Source organism: Staurois parvus, unplaced genomic scaffold, assembly GCF_062004578.1.
Source record: "Staurois parvus isolate SC_StPar_1 unplaced genomic scaffold, SC_StPar_1.0 ptg000025l, whole genome shotgun sequence".
Taxonomy (NCBI): domain Eukaryota; kingdom Metazoa; phylum Chordata; class Amphibia; order Anura; family Ranidae; genus Staurois; species Staurois parvus.
The window spans coordinates 5,902,967-5,918,448 of record NW_028317821.1 but is presented as its reverse complement, the minus strand read 5'-3'; the positions used below and the strand labels follow the sequence as shown (position 1 = coordinate 5,918,448).

General features: G+C 42.6%; 2 protein-coding genes across 3 annotated transcripts in view; one reads left to right on the top strand and one right to left on the bottom strand.

Annotated features, from left to right (window-relative positions):
* SCYL2 (SCY1 like pseudokinase 2) overlaps nt 1–929 on the bottom strand; it is a 64,402-nt gene extending 63,473 nt beyond the window's left edge. Inside the window, exon 1 of one of the 2 annotated variants that reach the window (XM_089694178.1) lies at nt 792–929. The gene's annotated coding sequence lies outside the window, so the exon portion shown is untranslated. The remainder of the gene's footprint in view (nt 1–791) is intronic. The other variant, XM_089694187.1, reaches the window with a different exon arrangement.
* A 279-nt stretch (nt 930–1,208) lies between these two features.
* The window catches only part of DEPDC4 (DEP domain containing 4), a 37,696-nt gene continuing 23,422 nt past the window's right edge, over nt 1,209–15,482 (top strand). Inside the window, exons 1-2 of the mRNA XM_089652734.1 lie at nt 1,209–1,637; nt 10,842–11,232. Coding sequence (XP_089508860.1) covers nt 1,562–1,637; nt 10,842–11,232 — 467 coding nt within the window. The 5' untranslated portion in view covers nt 1,209–1,561. The remainder of the gene's footprint in view (nt 1,638–10,841; nt 11,233–15,482) is intronic.

Here is a 15,482-nt window from a genome sequence, read left to right as displayed (position 1 = left end):
TATCTGGTTCTTGCAGTTGGCCCCTGATGATATGCCATGGTATACGAATGTCATCAGGGGGATGGCTATCTCTAACTGGTTCTTGCAGCTGGTCCTCAATGACGCACCATCCTGTATAAATGTCATTGAGGAGCTGGCTGCAAGAACCAGGAAGAGATAGTCAACCACCTTGTGACATGCATATACCATGGCGCATCATCAGGGGCCAGCAGTAAGAACCAAATAGAGACAGCCTGCCCCCTGATCACATGCATACACCATGGAGCATCATCAGGGCCCAATGCAAGAACCATAAAGACACAATCAGGTCCCGGATGAGATAGGAGGGGAAGACAGCACGTGGGGCCTGTACGCAGTGGTGAAACAGCGGGTACTGCAGAGCAATGCTGGATTAGCTGGGCATATGATTATAAAAAAAGGACAATGGAGCTAAAAGGTTAGAAAATATAAATAGGAGGGGGGTTAAGCTTCTACTTTATAAATAATGATTACTTTTACATGGTAAAGCCCACATAATTCTGTACTGCTTGGATATACAGCTACATTCAAGCAGAAATGAGACACAGTAAAGCCTGTTCGCCCATACATATTGCTCTAGAGAGCCCTCATGGCATTCATAGGCGATGAGATCCATGTAGTGTGACACCAGTGGTCAGGAAGCCAGGAAAAAGAGCCCCAGGTGTCCCTCTGTCAGCTGACAAGATACTGAGACTGGCCAGCAGCTGCCATGAGCCCCCCTCTATGTACATACTGATCCCCCCAGCATGTCCTTTATCCCATGCGGTCCCTACCTGTCCCCAGCGGTGACTATAGAGGAGGCCTCGTCCTGTGATCAGGACATACAGGGATCCACTTCACCTGTCAGGCCGGAGCACCTCTTCCTTCTTCCAGGCAGCTCCACATCTCCCAGCAGCTGACCACACCACCTGACCACTAGGAACACACACTGTATAAAAATCTATTGTCAAACGTGTCCCCGACACCCTCCTTCAGTAGTAGCAGCATGGCACCATGTTTCTGAAGACCAGCGTTCAAATGACGCTGGCTGGGCGATAACAAAATGGCCCATGAAGTGGAGACATCCAGGCGCAGACAGTCCGCTATCTAGTCATTGTCTGTCATTGAAGCGGACAAACAATTGCATCACGTCCGTTCTGACGTCTACAATTAAAGAAAAAAAAAATCGAGCTATAGGCAGAGTATTGCTATGATAGTTCGTGATATAACTGCAGTTCCCAGAATGCCTTGAACATCTATGGCGGCATGCTGAAATCCAGTTCTCAACACCTTTAGAGCCATTGGTGACTGAAAAAAATACTGCCACAAAAATAATTTACACAGAGACTGACAATTTCATTCAATCCCCTGCGAGGTGCTATAAAAATAAAAAGTAGTCAGCCATGTCATTTATATTTATAGTTGCCAGGTTTCAAAATGGCCGCCGTGTTCAGGAGACGTTCACAGTCCGTGTTCGGCTCTGGAGGATTCCGTGTGAATCGTCTGATTGGATAATGCATTATCACATGGTTTCACTAAGGAGCAGGTGATCCGAGCAGGTGGGATGGCGGCAGATTTGACTCCTAATCCCAGGTTCCGAAGGATCCGCAGTATGGGGGAGCTCCGAGCCCGCCGGAGAGGTAAAGGTGTGCCGTGTGTTCCCTATACGTGTCATTGGCAGATACTGAGCGCTTCTATTATCCCACCCAAGCTGCTTTCCTCCCACCCAGTAAAGGCCAATGGACATCAGAGCAAGGCAGGAGGAACACTCATCTCCACTGCAAGTCATTCCCCTTTAACCACTTGAAGACCAAGCATCTGCTGGACGTTTTGTTTACAAGTTTAAATCCGTATTTTGTTCTAGAAAATTACATACAATTCCCAAACATGAAATAAATGTGTGTGTATATATATATATATATATATATATATATATATATAAATGTATTTAGTAAATAAAAAAAAAATATATATATATATATATACCCCTTTTTTTTGGGCAAATATGAAAGAGGATGTTACGGCAAGTAGATGGATACCTAACATGTCGCACTTTAAAATTCTGTGCACTTGTGGAATGGCGACAACCTACGATACTTAAAAATCTCCATAGGCGATGCTTTAAAAATTTTTACAGGTTACCCATTTAGAGTTGGAGGCGATCTAGTGCTAGAATTTTTGCTCTCACTCTAATGTTTGCGGCAATGCTTCATATGTGTGCTGCAAACACCGTTAACATATGCAATTGTTTCTGCGCATGAGCACGGAGGGATACGGGGGTACTTAAATATTTTTTTTTTATTTTACACCACTTAGCCTCCAGAGGATTTACCCCCCTTCCTGACCAGGCCATTTTTTTGCACTGCGTTATTTTAACTGAGAATTGCGTGGTCATGTACGCTGCACCCAAATTAAATTTAGGTCCTCCTCACAAATGGAGCTTTCTCTCGGCGGTATTTGATCACCTGTGCATTTTTTACTTTTTTTGCGCTATAAAAAAAAGACAATTTTGATAAAAAAAACAATATTTTTGACTTTTTGCTATTGAACATGTCCAGTAAAAAAAAATAAATTTCCTCAAATTTAGGCCAAAATGTATTCTGTTGCATGTCTTTGCTAAACAAAAATCCCAATGCGTGTAAATTAATTGGTTTGCGTGAAAGTTATAGTGTTTACAAATGGCGGTATATATACTGGGTGTGCGCCCCCTACCCGGAAATGCAAAATCACGTACATATACGTGATTTTGCACACAGCTGCTGCCCTGTAGCAGTATTTCTGCTATAGGGCAGAGCTGAAGTAGTTAACACTGTCCCTTTATTTATTTTTTGATCACTTTTATTCCTATTACAAGAAATGTAAACATCCCTTGTAATAGAAATATGCATGACAGATTTTCTTTAAGAAGAGATCTGGGGTCAAAAAGACCCCAGCTCTCCTCTTTACCTTTTTTAAAAGCAAAAGATAACAAAAAAATTTTTTTTTTTTTTTAACTTTTGCTTTAAAAAAGAAAAAAATTGTGTTTTCTTCCGCTGTCGACCAGATGTCACGTCATGACGTTACTCTGATCCTCCATCCATTTGATAGAGGCAATCAAATAGTCTTTCATCTCCTCCATTTTCAGCCAGTTGGATTGTCTCTCGGATGCGCAGCGGGTGGGGATGTTTCCTCAACCTTCCCCACAGAAAGCAATCCAGTGGCTTTAGAGCCGCTAGGACCACTTTCAATAGAAATCTGGTCAACCAATTGAAGACCATAATATGTACCGTATTTGCCGGCGTATAAGACGACTGGGCGTATAAGACGACCCCCCTACTTTTCCTGCTAAAATGTAGTGTTTGGGCTATACTCGCCATATAAGACTACCCCTCTTCCAATGCACACCAGTGGGAGGAATAGTGCCCCATCATTGGTGTCAGTGGGAGGAATAGTGCCCCATCATTGGTGTCAGTGGGAGGAATAGTGCCCCATCATTGGTATTAGTGGCAGGAATAGTGCCCCATCGTTGGTATCAGTGGGAGGAATAGTGCCCCATCATTGGTATCAGTGGGAGGAATAGTGCCCTATCATTGGCATTAGTGGCAGGAATAGTGCCCTATCATTAGTATCAGTGGAGGAATAGTGCTCCATCATTGGTGTCAGTGGGAGGAATAGTGCCCCATCATTGGTATCAGTGGCAGGAATAGTGCCCCATCATTGGTATCAGTGGCAGGAATAGTGCCCCATCATTGGTATCAGTGGCAGGAATAGTGCCCCATCATTGGTGTCAGTGGGAGGAATAGTGCCCCATCATTGGTGTCAGTGGGAGGAATAGTGCCCCATCATTGGTGTCAGTGGGAGGAATGGTGTCCCATCATTGGTGTCAGTGAGGGGTGGAATAGTGCCCCATCATTGGTGTCAGTGGGGGGTGGAATAGTGCCCCATCGTTGGTGTCAGTGGGGGGGGGGGGGGAATAGTGCCCCATCGTTGGTGTCAGTGGGGGGGAGGAATAGTGCCCCATCGTTGGTGTCAGTGGGAGGAATAGTGCCCCATCGTTGGTATCAGTGGGAGGAATAGTGCCCCATCATTGGTATCAGTGACACCAATGATGGGGCACTATTCCTCCCACTGAGACTTGCTGACCCTGTTCTCGTATGGTGCTGCTGCAGCCAGCATATGTGGTTGCAGCAGCACCTCTACACAGAACACTTACCTGCTGCTCCGGCACTCAATTTTCGCGGGGCCGCTTGGCTCCGCCCCCTCGCCGGTGATTGGCCGCCTGTGTGCCTTTCCTGAGCTACAGTTCTGGCGGCCAATCACCGGTGAGGAGGCGGAGCCGAGCAGCCGCACGAACATCCAGTGGCCGAACTGAAGGAGACGCCGCGCTTCCTGGACCGGATCGTCGTGGGACTGGATCCAGGTAAGAGACATCAGCCCCTGCAAACCCCTGTACTTAATGCCGCAGCCCCCCTAACATGTGTACCGGCGTATAAGACGACCGCCGACTTTTGAGAAGATTTTCAAGGGTCAAAAAGTCGTCTTATACGCCGGCAAATACGGTACATAAACGTTGCAGTTTTCCAGTGGTTTACTTGGGCTATGGCTTAAGAAAGTTTTTTTTTTTTTTTGCCTCAACTGTCGATCACTGGGTTCCGGCTGATTGCCGAGCAGCCATGCAAAGCAGTGTGCTTACAGTGAAGCACACAGACACAGCCCCTGTTAACCCTTTGATCGCCCCACATTTTAACCCCTTCCTGCCCAGTGCCAGTGCTTTTTATTAGCACTGATCACTGTATCGGTGTCACTGGGGATGTCAGGGACACCAAGTCAGTACCGCCATTTGTAAATGCTATAACTTTCACGTAAACCAAGTAATTTACACGTATTGGGATTTTTTCTTAGCAAAGACATATAGCAGAATATATTTTGGCCTAAATTTATGAGGAAATTTGATTTTTTTTTTTTTAATCGTAAACTGTAAAAAAATTTTACTAAACATATTTAATAGCAAAAAGTCAAAAATATAGTTTTTTTTTCTCAAAATTGTCACTTTTTTTTTATTTATAGTGGAGAAAATAAAAACTGCACAGGCGATCAAATACCACTGAAAGACAGTTCTATTCGTGGGGAAAAATAGGATGTAAATTTCATTTGGGTGCAGTATTGCATGACCGTGCAATTGTCAGTTAAAATAACGCAGCGCCATAACGCAAAAAATGGCCTGGTCAGGAAGGGGGGTAAATCCTCAGGATTTTTTTTTTCACGACAAATTGGACTTTCTTTTGGTGGTAAATGGTATAAAGGTGAAACTCAAAAAAATTTGAATATCGTGCAAAAGTTCATTTATTTCAGTAATGCAACTTAAAAGGTGAAACGAATACAGTTGCAAGAAAAAGTATGTGAACCCCTTGGGATTCCGTGGAGTTTTGCATGAATTGGGCATAAAATGTGCTCTGAACGTCATCTAAGTCACAATAGAAGAACACAGTCTGCTGAACATAATACTACACAAACATTAGATGTTGCCATGGTTTAATTGCACATAACATGTAAACATTCACAGTGCAGGGAGGAAAAAGTATGTGAACCTTTGGACTTAATAACTGGTTGACCCTCCTTTGGTAGCAATAACCTCAACCAAACGTTTCCTGTAGTTGCAGATCAGACCTGCACAACGATCTGGAGTCATTTTGGACCACTCCTCTTCACAAAACTGTTTCAGTGTAGCAATATTCTTGGGATGTCTGGTGTGAATCGCTCTCTTAAGGTCATGCCACAGCATTTCAATGGGGTTGAGGTCAGGACTCTGACTGGGCCACTCCAGAAGGCGTATTCTGTGCTGTTGCAGCCATTGTTTTGTTGAATGACTTGTATGCTTTGGGTCATTGTCCTGTTGCATCACCCATCCTCTGCGGTGCTTCAGTTGGCGGACAGATGGTCGTACGTTTTCCTGCAAAATGTCTTGATAAACTCTGGAATTCATTTTCCCATCAATGACAACAATCCGTCCAGCCCTGAGGCAGCAAAGCAGCCCCAAACCATGATGCTCCCTCCGCCATGTTTCACAGTGGGGATGAGGTTTTGATGTTGGTGTGCTGTGCCTTTTTTTCTCCACACATAGTGTTATGTGTTCTTCCCAAACAACTCAATCTTGGTGTCATCTGTCCACAGTATATTCTGCCAGTAGTGCTGTGGAACATCCAGGTGCTCTTTTGCAAACTTCAAACGTGCTGCAATATTCTTTTTGGACAGCAATGGCTTCCTCCGTGGTGTCCTCCCATGCACTCCATTCTTGTTTAATGTTTTCCTTATTGTAGATGTGTCAACAAAAATGTTAGCATGTGCCAGAGATTTCTGTAGGTCTTTAGCTGACACTCTGGGATTCTTCTTTACCTCATGCAGCATTCTGCGCTGTTCTCTTGCAGTCATTTTTACAGGACGACCACGCCTAGGGAGAGTAGCAACAGTGCTAAACTTTCTCCATTTGTAGACAGTCTGTCTTACCGTGGACACAGGAACATCAAGGCTCAAGGAGATACTTTTGTAACCCTTTCCAGCTTCATGCAAGTCAACAATTCTTGATGGTAGGTCTTCTGAGAGCTCTTTTCTGCGAGGCATGGTTCACATCAGACAGTGTTTCTTGAAACCAGTAAACCCAAAACAGGTGTCAGCAACACATCCAATATCATCACACTGATTGGAGTCAAGGTTGGCTCACTCCTGGCTCCAATTAGCTCTGGGAGAAGTCATTAAGCTAGGGCCTCACATACTTTTTCCTCCCTACACTGTGAATGTTTACATGTTATGTGCAATTAAACCATGGCAACATCTAATGTTTGTGTAGTATTATGTTCAGCAGACTGGGTTCTTCTATTGTTGTGACATAGATGACGTTCAGAGCACATTTTATGCCCAATTCATGCAAAACTCCACGTAATCCCAAAGGGTTCACATACTTTTTCTTGCTACTGTATATGAGATAGACTCATTACATGCAAAGCAAGATAGTTCAAGCCGTGATTTGTCATCATTGTGATGATTATGGCTCACAGCTCATGAAAACCCCAAATCCACAATCTCAGAAAATGAGAATATTGTGAAAAGGTGCAATATTCTAGGCTCAAAGTGTCCCACTCTAATCAGCTAAATGAGCCATAACACCTGCAAAGGGTTCCTGAGCCTTTAAATGGTCTCTCAGTCTGGTTCAGTAGGAATCACAATCATGGGAAAAACTGCTGACCTGACAGTTGTGCAGAAAACCATCATTGACACCCTCCATAAGGAGGGAAAGCCTCAAAAGGTAATTGCAAAATAAGTTGGATGTTCCCAAAGTGCTGTATCAAAGCACATTAATAGAAAGTTATGTGGAAGGGAAAAGTGTGGAAGAAAAAGGTGCACAAGCAGCAGAGATGACCGCAGCCTGGAGAGGATTGTCAGGAAAAGGCCATTCAAAAGTGTTGGGGACTTTCACAAGGAGTGGAATGAGGCTGGAGTCAGTGCATCAAGAGCCACCAGACACAGACGGATCCTGGACATGGTCTTCAAATGTCGTATTCCTCTTGTCAAGCCCCTCCTAAACAACGTCAGAAGCGTTTTACCTGGGCTAAAGAAAAACAGACCTGGTCTGTTGCTCAGTGGTCCAAAGTCCTCTTTTCTGATGAGAGCAACTTTTGCATCTCATTTGGAAACCAAGGACCCAGAGTATGGAGGAAGAATGGAGAGGCACACACTGCAAGATGCTTGAAGTCCAGTGTGAAGTTTCCACAGTCTGTGTTGATTTTGGGAGCCATGTCATCTGCTGGTGTTGGTCCACTGTGCTTCATTAAGTCCAGGGTCAACGTAGCCGTCTACCAGAAGATTTTGGGGCACTTCGTGCTTCCTTCCGCAGACGAGCTTTATGGGGATGCGGACTTCATTTTCCAGCAGGACTTGGCACCTGCCCACACTGCCAAAAGCACCAAAACTGGTTCAATGACCGTGGGATTACTGTGCTTGATTGGCCAGCAAACTCGCCTGACCTGAACCCCATAGAGAATCTATGGGGCATTGCCAAGAGAAAGATGAGAGACATGAGACCGAACAATGCAGAAGAGCTGAAGGCCGCTATTGAAGCATCCTGGTCTTCCATAACACCTCAGCAGTGCCACAGGCTGATAGCTTCCATGCCACGCCGCATTGAGGCAGTAATTGCTGCAAAAGGGGCCCAAACCAAGTACTGAGTACATATGCATGCTTATACTTTTCAGAGGTCCGATATTGTTCTATGTACAATCCTTGTTTTATTGATTGCATGTAATATTCTCATTTTCTGAGATTGTGGATTTGGGGTTTTCATGAGCTGTAAGCCATAATCATCACACTTATGACAAATCACGGCTTGAACTGTCTTGCTTTGCATGTAATGAGTCTATCTCATATATTAGTTTCACCTTTTAAGTTGCATTACTGAAATAAATGAACTTTTGCACAATATTCTAGTTTTTCGAGTTTCACCTGTATCTCCTAACCTTTTTTGATTATTTTCATCAGAGGAAAACTGGCTCAAATTAGTAATTAGCAATTTTTTTTAAAAAAAACAGTTGTAGATTTCCTGGTATTACCATAATGTACCACCAAAAATAAATTCTCCTGTTCTTGACGATCACAGCGATACCACATGTCTATGTTATTTGTTGTTTGTACACGCAGTAGGGCCCAGAAACAATTTGTACACATTTTTCTTTCTTTTTTTTTTTTTTCATGAGTGGGCTGCACAGTGACTTAATTACGGTGATAGCCAATCGGAGATTGTCCCAGTGATCATAAGGACACCAGCAAATGTGAAAGTTATGACCAGGTGCATGCCTGGAATGTAACTAGTTCAAGAAACCGTTAGTGGAAATGAAACCCTCCTATCTTTTTCAGCCAAGGAAGCTGCCATCTTGGCCTCTGTTTGATCTTCAACTGCCATGATGCTGCACATATGATCAGTTGTGACACCAGACATTTGATGGCTCGACAGTTGGGTTGGGAGCACAAGCAGATGTGACAGTTAACATTCCCAGCATGTCGGGAAAGTAACTGTTTCTTTTTAAACTGTTAAATCGATTGGTTTAGTTCTGCTTCAAATTGTTTATTAATCCCCAAAGGAATTTAAAAATGAATACTTACTGGTCAGATCACAAGATGTGAATAAAGGACAAAGAAGCTTAAAAAAGAAAACTAATGTAGCCACCACATCTAAGGATTGGCAAGCTGCAATATATACAGTATACTGTTTTAATTTGTGTTTTAATATAGATTTGAAGGCTGTTTAAAACTGAATTCTTTTCAGATGTAAAAAAAAAAAAAAATTTCATTCAGTTCTGTATTAAAGTGGAATGTAGTCACAAAATTAAAGTGGGCAGCACAGTGGCTAAATGGTTAGCACTTCCGCCTGGCAGTACTAGGGTCATTGGTTCAAATCCCAACCACAACACCACCTGCCTGGAGTTTGCATGTTCTCCCTGTGCCCCTTGAGGGTTAGGGACTGATGTGAATGTACAATATATATGTAAAGAGCTGTGTAAATTGACTGCGCTATATAAGTATCTGTGATAAAGTGATACTAAACCTAAAAAATATTTTTAATCTTAATGCATTGCTTGCATCAAGGTAAAACACATTTGTAGGCTCCCTGTGTGAAGGAAAAGAGAGGGGAGAAGAGATCAGTAATGTGCACGTCTGCATCTCTTCTTGCTCCCTCATCACACAGGGACTCGGAACAGCAGCAGGAGCCATTGGCTGTTGCTGCTGTCAATCAAGTGCAGTGAAGAAATGGGGCCAAGTCCCGCTGTGTGTGTCTATGGAGCACGCATCTGTAGACACACAGGTCGGGAGCTAGGACTTATCATTTATCCCCATAGTAAACAACTTACTATGTGGACACACAAAGAAGAGGGAGGACACAGGATTGCTGGCAGGAGACCCGAGAAGAGGAGGATTGAGTCCACTCTGTGCAATACCACTGCACAGAGCAGGTGAGTATGATGTTTTTACTTTAATTTACAAAAAAATTCTGCCTTTAGTGACACTTTAAAGTGATATTAAAGCTTTGTTATTTATTTAAATAATAAAAAAAACTTGTCTATAATTGCCTGTCCTGTGCAGTGACTTTTGCATAGAGCAGCCCCAATTTTCCGGGTCCCCACCAGTGCTCCTGGCACCCCCCCCCCCCCCCTCAAGCAGTGCCTCCAGGGAAAGCTGCTCACCCTGGGGACACCGCTGCGTGCTTGTCCCCGAACCACTGCTCTGTGTCCATAATGCGTCTTCACCCCCCCCCCCCCCCTCATTTGGTTCACTGGCTTTGATTGACCGCAGCAGGAACCAATGTATGTCATCATACGTGAAAAGATATCCAACCTCTCCGCCCCATACCCAGACCATGGGTAGGGGAAATACTCCACAGCAAGCATTAGTAATGAAACCAGTGGTGTCCGTTTGGCACCATCATTCTGAACACTGACTGCGATGTACTTCCTTTGCCAGGCTAGATGCAGATGGTTCGGAAGTTATGTCATGCCTGATGACTGATTACTTGGCACTCCTTTTGATGTCATTTTCCCTATTTGCTTACTACACTATGCATGGTCTTTGCATTACTCTATAAGTTGCTGCTGCAGATCCCACTCTCCCTAAAGTTGGATGCATGTTCCTCTGTAGTGTTAGCAATAGTTTGTGTACCTGAGCTACCTATGTTCTAGGTACCTTTTTGTTTTTACTGATTGATTTTTAGTATTAATTTGTATCTTTCTACCTGAGTGCCCTTTACTTTATTTTTCTTCATTCATTCACTGTGTTTGGAGCTGAAATTTAAGTGGATTTCTGGCATTCTGTTGTCTGTACAGGCTACAAAGGACCCTTTCAGGCAACCCATTTATGGAACAGTATCATCCATGCCCTGAAAACCCAGGTGGAAGTAAAGAGCCGACGTCAGCATCTCCGAACATACCAGAACTGTTTTATTGGCTCTGACGCTGTGGATGTTGTTCTGTGCCATCTTATGCAGAATATGTATTTAAGCAGCTATGATATATCTCGGACTAAAGGCATACAGCTGTGCCAAGCACTCATGGATCACAAAATATTTGAGCCCATTGGTTCAAAACTTTTTAAGGCTGAAGCTGAACTTGTCTTTGAGGACAGCAATAGTCATTTATATCGATTTGTGGAGTCCAAAGGAGGTACAGTCTACTCAGCAGAAGACAAGAGCTTTGGAAAGGAGAGAAGACAGTCCAGGTGAGGCATTAATACACTGCTCAAAAAAATTAAAGGAACACTTTTTATAATTGGAGTATAGCATCAAGTCGTTTAAACTCTGGGATATGATCTGGTCAGTTAAGTAGCAGAGGGGGTTGTTAATCAGTTTCAGCTGTTTTGGTGTTAATAAAATTAACAGGTGCACTAGCTGGGCAACAATGAGACAACAGGAATGGTTTTACAGGTGGAGGCCAAATGACATTTTTTTCCCTTCTCATCTTTTCTGACTGTTTTTCATTAGTTTTGCATTTGGCTAGGGTCCGTGTCACTACTGGTAGCTTGAGGCGATACCTGGTCCCTACAGAGGTTGCACAGGCAGTCCAACTCTTCCAGAATGGCACATCAATATGTGCCTTTGCCAGAAGGTTCGCTGTGTCTCCCAGCACAATCTCAAGAGCTTGGAGGACATTCCAGGAGACAGGCAGTTACTCTAGGAGAGCTGGACAGGGCCGTAGAGGGTCCTTAACCCATCAGCAGGACCGGTATCTGCTTCTTTGTGCAAGGAGGAACAGGATGAGCACAGCCAGAGCCCTACAAAATGACCTCCAGCAGACCACTGGTGTGAATGTCTCTGACCAAACAATCAGAAACAGACTTCATATTGTGTTTATATCTGAGAAAATAGCTACTCTTTTACTATTAGAATGTGTCTTTGTCACTCATTTTTGTATGATCATCATGTGTTCTTAAATCAACATGCATTAAAGCAGTGTCTTTATATTTTCAGCCTGTCTCTTTATAATAACCCCACACATCACTTTTACTGCACATTAACGCTTTTACCTCCTCCCCCTTCTGTGTATGATCTGTACGTCAGTTTCTTTTAGTGAACCATCGCTAATCTCAGTGTTTTAACGAGTTCAATATAGCATGTTTTTTTTTGTTTTTTAGTTTCTCTAAAATTGGTGGCATTAACAGCTGATCACCTTGGGGTGTCTGCTTTCCAAAAATGGGTAAATTGCGGGGAGGGGAATTTTTATTTGATATGTTTTATAACAGAAAAAGTCTTATTTGTTTGGCAGTGGTTTTTTTTTGTTTTTTTTTGTTTTGTTTTTTTTTCTTCTTTTGATCTTTTCTTTTTACTTCTTATAGTTAAAATTAAATAAAAACACAGTGGCTATTAAATATCACCAAGAGAAAGCTTGGTCTCAAAAAATTATATAAAACTAATCTGGGTACAGTGTTGGGTGACAGAGTAAATTGTCAGTCAATCTATAACAGCACTGAAAATAAGGCCTGGTAATGAAGGGGTATTGCCATCTTGTACTCAATTTGATTGATATGTGGCTTGTTCACCCATTTCTAATGGGGAGTTAAGTCAGTAATAAGAATTCCCTTTTGTTATTAAAAACTCTTATAGCTTGTAACATGCATTAAAGTGGAACTTTAGTCAGAAAATTAAGTTCTGCTAGATCACTTCATGTTAGCCCCTTTTGCAGCTATAGCTATGTAAAATATAAAAAATAAGTAGTGGTGCACTGAAATTAAAATTCTGGACCGACACTGAAGCCAAAAATTCAGCAAGAACTTGGATGAAAATCGAAATACAGTTTTTTTTTTTTTTTTTTTTTTTTTTTTTTTTTTTTTTTTTTTTTTTTTTAAATTATATAATTCTATACATTTTTATATATAATTGTATGATGTGACTTTAATATCATGAATTTGATTTGTTAAAGATACAACTCTGTGTGTGTGTGTATGTATGTATGTATGTATGTGTGTGTGTGTGTGTGTGTGTGTGTGTGTGTGTGTATATATATATATATATATATATATATATATATATACACACACACTTAGAGGCGTTCTTGCATTGCAGTCAATTATCGTTATTGGCTTTTTTTTTTTTTTGGTACTTTCGGAAAAATGCCCGGAAAATTTAGCACTGTGCCTGAAAGCAGAGCCACTAGAGGCTGATCTGCTGACCGCTTTATAGTGGTTGTAGAGCTGAAGGTTTTTTACCTTCATGCACTCTATGCATGAAGGTAAAAAACCTGTGTGCAGCAGTGCCCCCAACCCCCTCAATACTTACCTGAGCCTTATCACGATCCTGCGATGTGAATGACAGCCTTGGCTGTTCTGGGTCTCTGCCTCCTCATTAGCTGAGACAGCAAGTGGGAGCCATTGTCAATCGCAAACAGTCAGCCAATGAAGAGAGAGGGGGTGGGGCCAAGCCACGGCTCCTTGTGTGAATGGCAAGCTGCTTGCTGTGGGGGCACCCAACACAGGAGGAGCCAGGAGATCCTGCGGGGTACCCAAGAAGAGGAGGATCCAGGCTGCTCTGTGCAAAACTACTACACACAGCAGGTAAGTATAACATGTTTGTTATTTTCCAAAAAAAAATAAATAAAAATTAACCTTTAGAATCACTTTAAGATTTACTGTTGCTGAAGGGGGAAGAAATCAAAAGGGATGATACGGACTGTGCAGAGGGAACACAGATTAGGAAGGAAGAAGAGAAAAGCCAAAGTGACAGGACAAATTGTGCTGTCAGGGAGACACAAAAGAGTTCCAGTGAAAATAAATAATAATAAAAAAAGAAAAGGTCAGCAGCTACAAATACTGTAGCTGCTGACTTTTAAAAAACAGACACTTACCTGTCCTGCGGTGTCCCCCCTGCAGCCCATTTCACCAGCCGGGTGCTCACTGCGCATATATGTGAGTAGATTTGCGCTTTGTGAATGGTTCCATAGTCTTCTGGGACCTGTCACGCTGAAGACTAAGGGGGGTGAACAGCAACTTCCACCTCCGATTGCCTAGATGATTGCAGCAGAAAAGGGGGCGAGTACTTGTCAATTTTTGATTTTTTTTTTTTTTATCAAAGGAAAACTGGCCCAAAATAGTTAAATCAAAATCAATTTTTTTTTTTTTTATTTAGCTGTATGTTTCTTGTTACTACCATAACCTACCACCAAAGAATAACCCAAAATAAATTCTCCAGCTCTTGACGATCACAGCGATACCATATATGTGTTATTTGTTGTTTGTACCCGTAGTACAGCCCAGAAACAATAGTGTACATTTTGTTTACCTAAAACACACTGACACTAACTGAAACTAATACCAATATTTTTTTTTAAATTCTGACCTTTTGACTTTGACCTAAACACTTACCCTGACACTGAACTAGATCCAACCTTGTTCTAGGTATTTTTTCTTTATTTTTCAATATTTATTTATCTTGTTTAAAAAAAAAAAAAGTTCCCTCTATGCCAGGAGTTAGAGAGATACAATGTATCTCTCTCCTCCATTGATCTATCTATCCATTCAGTCATATCTGACCCTTGGTGATTGCATGGACCGTCACTCGTAAGCGTCTTTTTCCATGAATTGTCTTCGCAATTATTTTACAGGGTAGGTTGCCAGGTCTTTCCCCAACCCCCACCATGCAGGAGATCCTGCATGGCTAGGAATGAAACTAGGACAATTTAGACAGGAGCCAATTAACCTACCAGCATGTCTTTGGAGTGTGGGAGGAAACCCACGTAAACACAGGGAGAACATGCAAACTCCATGCAGGAGGCGCCATTGTTGGGAATTGAACCCATGACCCAATTACTGCAAGGCAGAAGTTCTAACCACTAAGCCACTGTGCCACCACCTCCATTTATACACAGAGAAAAAAAACAAGCAGGCTGGGATGTACAGTGACTGATCACTGTGATAGCCAATCAGAAGCTATCACAGCAATCATGTGACCCAGAATCGGGAGTCCTGGGTCCCGATCGTTAGAACGGGGCTCTGCGTGACACCGCGGTCTTTGTGCTGGGAGTGTGCTGTGTGGCGTGCTCCCAGCACAAAGACAGGTACGCAAATATTTGGCCCCACAGAAAAAAGCCCAGTTCTCTGAGGCTGCGTATTTGTGTTATGTCAGCATCAAGGGGTTAAAGCGGAACTTCCCCTTTTGGGTGGAGCTCCGCTTTAACTTACAAGGATAGTGTCTTCACTTATCTCCCTGATATTCTGTCCTTTCTCCTTCATCCTCTGAACTTCAGCACTGTAAAGCTTTTGTCAGCATTTATCACTAACTGAGCCAAGACCAGCAATCAGGACTGCAAATGCACACATTTTAATTAAAGAAAACAACATATCGTTTTTGAGACCAAGGAGAGGGCAAGAGTTTCCTATAAGGAAGTTACTGCTCTGGTATTCAACAAAATGGCAGCCTACAGCAAAAAGAAACCGGGGCAATGCTGGGGACAATTTACAGAACACACTCATGGTAGCAT